The sequence below is a fragment of the Phaenicophaeus curvirostris genome, chromosome 2 (assembly GCF_032191515.1).
Source record: "Phaenicophaeus curvirostris isolate KB17595 chromosome 2, BPBGC_Pcur_1.0, whole genome shotgun sequence".
NCBI classification, from domain to species: Eukaryota; Metazoa; Chordata; class Aves; order Cuculiformes; family Cuculidae; genus Phaenicophaeus; species Phaenicophaeus curvirostris.
The window spans coordinates 127,070,249-127,077,815 of NC_091393.1; the positions used below are offsets into that span (position 1 = coordinate 127,070,249).

At 50.9% G+C, this 7,567-nt stretch overlaps 1 protein-coding gene across 1 annotated transcript; it reads right to left on the bottom strand.

The window, feature by feature from the left end:
- Positions 1-1,056: 1,056 nt before the first annotated feature.
- Positions 1,057-3,065, bottom strand: LOC138717572 (interleukin-17F-like). The gene is made up of 3 exons (XM_069851092.1): positions 3,039-3,065; positions 1,986-2,230; positions 1,057-1,400 (listed from the first exon to the last, which is right to left on the bottom strand). Exons 1-3 carry the CDS (start codon positions 3,063-3,065, stop codon positions 1,163-1,165), a joined length of 510 nt encoding a protein of 169 aa, XP_069707193.1. The 3' UTR covers positions 1,057-1,162.
- Between the last annotated feature and the right edge of the window lie 4,502 nt (positions 3,066-7,567).

The following is a 7,567-nucleotide window of genomic DNA, read 5'->3' on the forward strand; positions in this document are numbered from 1 at the left end:
CCTGCTCAGCCAGCCATCGAGCTGGTGGGAGAGAAGGGTTCTTGTAACGATGACATCTTGACTGGAAGAGTTCACCTGAACCAGGCGGAACCTCCATCCCTAATCTCAGCTACAGCCCTGCAATGCAAAGCGCCCGCCTCTTCTCTCACCTCCCCTTAAACCATCCCGAGGCTGGTCTTCACCCCCCAGCACTGCCCGTATAACCTTACTTCACCACCTTCAGCCCTTTTTCTTTGTGTCGCTTCATCTATTTAGGCCACGAGCCACCTTGTGCTCCCCTCTTACTCATATCACTGCACCGGAAAAAGCTTCATCTTGGCTGAAATCTGTCAGTATTACTGCAGCACAAACACATTTGCTGCGTCTGCTTTCAGTTTGAGCTACCATAAAACAACGTTCTTTTAAATTAAATACAAATTTTATTCAGTGGATAAGTTATTGAATAAATACAGAGGAACAGTTACCATTTTTCTTGGATACTCTGAGCACATACAAAGCCATAAATACAGTTATAAATAGGAGATATAAATATAAATAGAAATATAACCACTTGTTATTTCTTTGTCATTTTAAGGCTCAATGCGAGTGGACTCAGTTCTCTCCCCACAGAACAGCAGTGACACAAAACCCGAGTGCAATGAGAATCAGATCTGGTCAAACTTACATCAGATTTACACTAGAAATACGGTGATGAGCGGTGCCGGTGGGAGAAGGGAAAAGGGTTGGGGAACGAGGAAGGGAGGGAGAAGGTGCAGGAGCAGGGACTTTCAATGTCAGTGCAGCCTGACGTGCATACATTAGGGCTATTTACCACCAAGAACAACTTTTGAAACTATAAATCACTTGGTTCACCAAACTGATACCAGCCACAATGGGAAAAAACAAAAAGCACTGTTCTACCCGCTGCCTGCTCAGAGTCATGACCACTCTCCTCCATCCCCCTCTCTCCCCTCCATCACCAGCTACCAGCGATCCCCCTTCTAAAATCCATAAATAAACACTACAAGAATAGGTACTTTCAGGAAGTAACTTGCTGAAATTTGGAAAGTTGGAGTCATACAAAATTCCTGGGGTTCAGGGTGGGTCACTGTAGGGTTTCTCCAGAGAGATGTTTGCATGAGGCAATTCTTCGTCCCCAAGTTGCCTCCGCTGTTAGTTCCTCCTAGGACTGGTGGTGGATGATCGGAGTGGCACACGTGCAGCCCACCGTGATGAGTTTCTTCTCCAGGCGAAAGGTGGGCAGGCAGCCCCGCTGCTCCCGACGGAGGACGAGGATCTCCTGTCGGATGGGGACCGAGCTGAGGCTGCGGTCTTCCTGCCCCAGGGGGTTCACGCAGCCAGAGAGACGGCACTCGGCATCAGCGATCAGCTGGGGGAAGCGGTTGGGGTCCTCGTCCAGCCTGGGGATGGGGATACAGAAGGACTTTATACACTTGCACAACACGGTTTGGCAAGATCTTCTTGTTTATCTCCACGAAGTGACCCCACTATTTAACTGTGTATCCTCATGCTGAGGCAAGAACAAAGAAGTGCCCTATTCTCAACATTTTTAGAAGGATTTCATAAAAACAGAATCAGTTTTGGGAGAGTAACATTGCCACATCATTCTAGAGGAGAGGAAATGGGTGAGAAACAGAACTATTTGCAAGGGGACTACTTTTTTCATTTGGTTTTATTTCAATGTTCAACATTTTCTTCCAGTTAGGAAAATGTAAAATTATGATGTACTGACAGCTTTCTTTTGATAGAGGAATAATTATTTGATGCCAACAAGATGGTTAGAAACCATTCCAATGATGTCCCCTTGCACTGCAAGCAGTTTCTCTCAAAGAATTCTCACCCAACATCAAAACGAAAGTGTGGGCCAAGAAACATTTGCAATATTCACAGGACTCCAAGCATATGCTGAGAACCAGCCATTGTTCACCACAAACCCCATCTATATAGCACAGCCACTGCGATTTAGAGAACAACTAAAGAGCTACCTGTAATCCCAAGGAGCAAGAGACCGGTTCCTGACATCATGGACCATCCTGAAGGTATGATCTGGACTGCCGATATGCACATCAACTTTCACCGTTGTAGGGAACTGGGGTTCCTTTTCATTCAGACAGTCTTCACCAAGCCTCACAGAGCCACCATCCTTGCTGCGCCGAGGCTGGAGTGCCCTCCCACGGGGTGAGCTCCTCACAGTCAGAGCCAGAACCAGCACCAAAAGCAGCGACCTGAGCTGGGAGAGAGGAAGGTGCTGTTGGCTCCGTTCAGTCAAGAAAGGGAGAGCACAAAGAGCCAAGTCTTGGATATGCTGAACAGCACAATAACGCTGATGATGCCCATCACAGCAGATGCTACTCTGATTCAGACCTTTTCATAGTGGGCTCTGCACCAAGTAGAGCCTCTCTCCTGTGCGTTATGAAAGGTTCACCCGGCCATCAGGTAGCAATGTCTTGCGATCTACAAGGTGGGGTAAGGACTCGGCTGGCCCCATGCCTAAGCTTAGGAACCTAGTAAGACACATGCTTTTTCAGGACGGGTGAAGCTGGCCACACAGCAGGCATCTGCTCAAAATAACCCTTTTCTCAATGAAATCTGAGATTCTTGAGCCATTTCCAGCAGCTGGGTCTTTAGGAAAAGAAGACAGATGACTACAAAGCTGCTAAGACAATCAGAAGAGTTGTCAGAACTGCAAATGCGACCCAGGCTGAAATTTAAATACACAGACATTTGGTTTATGGTGATATTTCAGCAGCCCTGACAGCACCTTGTCTGAGACAAGGATCGTCTCCCCCAGTCCCACATCAGCAGCGCTGCCCTCCCAGATAAATAAAGGACAGTCCCTTGCCCCCTCGTCACTCAGCACCAAATCCTTGTGCAAAAGCTCAGGACACAAAGCGGTATCAGACAGGCTTAGCATCCCACTCAGCTCCCACCAAGACCAGTAAGTGTTGCTCCCAGACAGCAGCAGTGTGGGATATGCACTCTGCTTTTCCTCTCCCAGCAAACAGCCCCTAACCCCTGTAGCAAATGCAATCATTTACCCCCGGAGCGCAGCTGGCAAAAGCCATGGCAAACCCTCTGCTGCTTCAGGAGGGCGCACACAGTGACAGAGCACGAGAGTTCTCCTTCTCCAAGACCTCTTCCACTCTGTGTGTGCCTCCGAGCCAGCTGTGGTCTCCTTTTTATAGCGAAGCTCAACCACCACCATCCTTTCCACTGAGCACATTGCTGGGTTACCTGACCCAAGGTTAGGAGCTGATATTTCATTTTCTAGCCCACTTCCGTCCGCCTGCCCCCAGAGAGGGGAGGGCAGATACCATGTCATCAGAAGCCCACATCAGCCAATACAGTTTATTTAGGCAGATAAAGAGATAAGAGGAGAAAAGGAGAGAAAAAAATTGTTCGTGCAGCTTTTTTTTTCCTCCTTCCCACCCCCTCTTTCTAATAGCATCGCTCTCTCACCACAACTTCTGTGGATGCACTTCCACGTGCTTTATCCAAACCAAACAGCAGAGATCAGCAAACTGCAAAGTCAGGCACCCAACAAGGGCTTCAAAATGAGGACAGGACATGGAACTTCATGGTTTAACCTCTCTTTGCTTTGATTGCACAATCCACCTCCAGCTCGTCTTGGGGTTCCCCGTATCCTGCGGTGATGAGGCAGGGGAGAGTCCTCCTGGGGGACCTCAGGGCACCAGGAGCTGTGATGCCTCCCCCACTCATTGCTAAAATCCCACATTGATGCAGACTGGGGAGCATTTTGAAAACCTCATGCATGCCCTGCAAGGGCCCTGGAGGCACCGATCAGCCTTACAGGCTTTGGCCAGATCTCCATCCACAGCCCATCGCCAGGAGCCCCATTTCAATTCAGCTTTGGGCCCCTAGACCCTGCTGGAGCCACACTGTACGAGTGCTGGTTCCTTGCCCCTTTCCTGGTGTTGTCTACTGGATGGACCTTGGAGCAGCGTTTCTACTGGATCAGCTCCATGATCATACGTGGTAGATGATCTCCATGGCCATTCTGTCCTGCGTCTGTACATCCATCCATAGTCCCGTCTAGTCACACGAGGCCCTGGCCCAGGCTGCCCAGGGAAGCTGTGGCTGCCCCGTCCCTGAAGGGGTTCAAGGCCAGGTTGGATGGGGCTTGGAGCCCCTGATCCAGTGGGAGGTGTCCCTGCCCATGGCAGGGGTGGGACTGCAGGGGCTCTGGGGTCCTTCCAACCCAAACCGTGCACAAGGTACAGGCATGGCAGAATTTAGCACCCAGAGTCTGGACAGGATTAATTGCTCCTTAAGGGCTTCCCCAGTGTATTTTCTCCTCTGCGGTGTCAGTGCATCACGTCACACCTTGGAGCGATGAGAAGGTAACGTTGTCCTTGCTCAGAGGTGCCAAACCCAGCAGAGGTAAGGATGCCCCAGCCGTGCGCCCCCACATCCTCCAGGAGCAAGGCTGAGCGTGGATTCTCAGCAGACACATCCACACGGGTCAGCACGGGCAGCCCTCAAAGTGAACACAACCAGAACTGACAGGCCCACCTTGTTCCCTCTCTGGCTGCACAGGATGACAGCCTGTTGGTGCTAAACAGGTACGTGGATGTATATCCACAGACTTAGAAACAAGAGGGGTCTCTCCAGTTGTTTGCCTCAGACCATTTCTCCCAAAGCTGCTCCTGGATCCACCAGTGTCCCCACTGCTCCACGCGCAGACACCAGCACACACCACTGGGTCTTCCCAGACTTACAATCTTACCAGTAATCAAGCTCTGGATCCCACACTCTCTCCAGTAGCCGGTCTAAACCTCCTAGGCCCCCCAGTAGCCAATTTTTGGTCCCTCTGGTCCCTCCAGAATCCTATCTGGCTGGACACCTCTAGCATTTCCACACTGACACACATCCACACAACACACACATGAGCACCAGTCTCTCCAGTTGCTGGCCCTTAGACAAAAAAAAAAAACAAAGCCCAGATCCACTCTGATCAGGGCTTCTCCCCAGCTTTGCCCCTTCCCCTGAACATCCCATAATAAGTCTTGCACAATCACCAGATGCTGTTCCCAGCAAGGTGCCGTGGGGAGAGCTCCTGTTCTCATCTGGCTGTGGGTCGACCGCCCGCCGCGGGCAGCCCAGGAGGAGCCGGGCCAGGGTCTCCATTGGCACGGGGGGATTTGGGTTCCTCCGCCTGGTACTGCTCCTCTGCCCCTTGGTGTTTGTGGAAAACAACGGCTTTTCATCACACAATCCAACAACATCCATCTCTTGATTAGGGGACAGAGATAAGGGGAAGCGGGAGTGAGACCTCTGCTCTCCGAGGTCCAGCAAGGATCAGCCACAAACTGGAGAGGAGCCAGCAGCACACGAGCCCTTTCCCCAGAAGCATCAGCTATTCTTTTGGGGAGCAAAAGCTATTTTTATTGCAGGAGAAGACCATGTAAGCAGTTTGATCCAATTCTCTGCAGAGAAAAGCCCCTGGATCCAACAGCCTCCTGAAAGCCGTGCAGCCAGGCTGGGAGCGGAGGACTGAGGTGTAGGGCTGGCCACACAAATACATCTTCAGCCCTCCAAAAATCAACAGATCCACGGCACTCTGTGTCCTCCAGAAAATCAGGAGCCTCTGACAGATTCATGGTTTTCTCAGATAAGATGGGATGAATCTGGTCCCTGCTCTACCATCTCTCTTAAGCAATGCTGGCTTGACTCTCCTCCGACTGATGCTTCACGTCACTGCAGGATGGTGTCGTGATTTTGTGGTCTGATCTGACCGGTGGCTCAGAGACCAGCCACCTCTCTCAAGTAAATGTGTTGTATTTCAGGTTACAAGGTTCACCTCAGGTAACACCAGTTCTGTGACGTCTTCCTGTTCTAACCGTTCACATCTACATATCCACAAAGTCAGCTGCCCAGACACAGAGTGTGGAAGAGCAGAAGAGGGCAGAATTACCAGAAATCTACTTTCACAACCCAGAAACCGACCCCCTTTTTTTCCCCCGAGCGCTTGCAGTGGAGGGGAAATGGCAGTGCCATGAAAACGGGTTGGATTTTGCAGGTACAGGTTTAAGTGGAAACTGTTACATGCAACAAAGGTGACTTCATCACACCAAATGCTGGGTTATTGGCCCTGACCACCACTTTCCACTCACTTCTGTTGCCTTCAGCAGCTTGTAACTTCAGCGAGGATTCCCTCTTTGACTTGAAATTTCCTATAACTGAGCTCATCTTGAGTTGAAGTTTACTGAAAATTTGATCTGAAGGAGGTCACCTAATATGGGTCATTATAAGGGAGGAAAAAACTGTCATCTCAGAAAGCTTTCACTCCCATGCGGCAAGGGGCTGGAGCAGGAACGGGGACTTGGAAATCAAATCAAAGAGGTGCAGTTTCACCAAGAACTCTCCTATGCTTGAGTCATTATACATGAAGGCCCTGCCGACACCGCAGGATCCGTTACTCACGTCGGTTAAGGTTTTCGTGCAGGGATGTCAGGCATAAGACAGGCCTGACTGGGCTTAGAGTCCTTCTAAGTTTCTCTGAACCTTTCAGCTTTCACACCTCAAAGGAAAAACCTGTGCCAGCTGCAGGGAAACACAGGACTAAAACTCCAGAACAGACAGAAACCAAAACTGCTCAAAACTGCCTTTGAACCAATAGAAGTAAACACCAGGTCCTGAACAACGACCTGCAGTTTCACTGACTGCTGCTGGGCAGCTTCTCAGCCGCATCTCTGCATGAGCTCATCGCTGGCAGCCACCCCCGGGGGACAGGAGTGTGTTCTGCTTCGGGAGCAAATGCTCTGGCGTGAGGGAGGGACCAGAGGGCCGGGGTGGGGGGGTGAAGATATAGCTGGAATCCTAGTAAATTAACAGCAATTACTGGGAAATAATCATAGAATCATAGAATAACCAGGTTGGAAAAGACCCACTGGATCATCGAGTCCAACCGTTCCTATCAAACACTAACCCATGTCCCTCAGCACCTCGTCCACCTGTGCCTTAAACCCCTCCAGGGAAGGTGAATCAACCACCTCCCTGGGCAGCCTCTGACAGGGCCCAATGACCCTTTCCGTGAAATATTTTTTCCTAATGTCCAGCCTGAACCTCCCCTGGCGGAGCTTGAGGCCATTCCCTCTCGTCCTGTCCCCTGTCACTTGGGAGAAGAGCCCAGCTCCCTCCTCTCCACAACCTCCTTTCAGGTAGTTGTAGAGAGCAATGAGGTCTCCCCTCAGCCTCCTCTTCTCCAGGCTAAACACCCCCAGCTCTCTCAGACGCTCCTCTTGTTCTCCAGCCCCTTCACCAGCTTCGTTGCTCTTCTCTGGACTCGCTCCAGAGCCTCAACATCCTTCTTGTGGTGAGGGGCCCAGAACTGAACACAGGATTCGAGGAGCGGTCTCACCAGTGCCAAGTACAGAGGGAGGATAACCTCCCTGGCCCTGCTGGTCACGCCGTTTCTGATCCAAGCCAAGATGCCATTGGCCTTCTTGGCCACCTGGGCCCCTGCTGGCTCATGTTCAGCCGCTGTCAACCAACACCCCCAGGTCCCTCTCCTCCAGGCAGTTTCCAGCCAGACTTCTCCTAGTCT

Excerpts from the sequence above, each read along its gene's own strand:
- LOC138717572 (XM_069851092.1), bottom strand. The coding sequence starts at position 3,065 with ATGGCTTTTGCCAGCTGCGCTCCGGGG. Across the intron at positions 2,231-3,038 it reads TTGCCAGCTGCGCTCCGGGG|CTCAGGTCGCTGCTTTTGGT; the intron begins GTAAATGATTGC and ends CCTCTCTCCCAG. Across the intron at positions 1,401-1,985 it reads CTTGCTCCTTGGGATTACAG|GCTGGACGAGGACCCCAACC; the intron begins GTAGCTCTTTAG and ends CCCCATCCCCAG.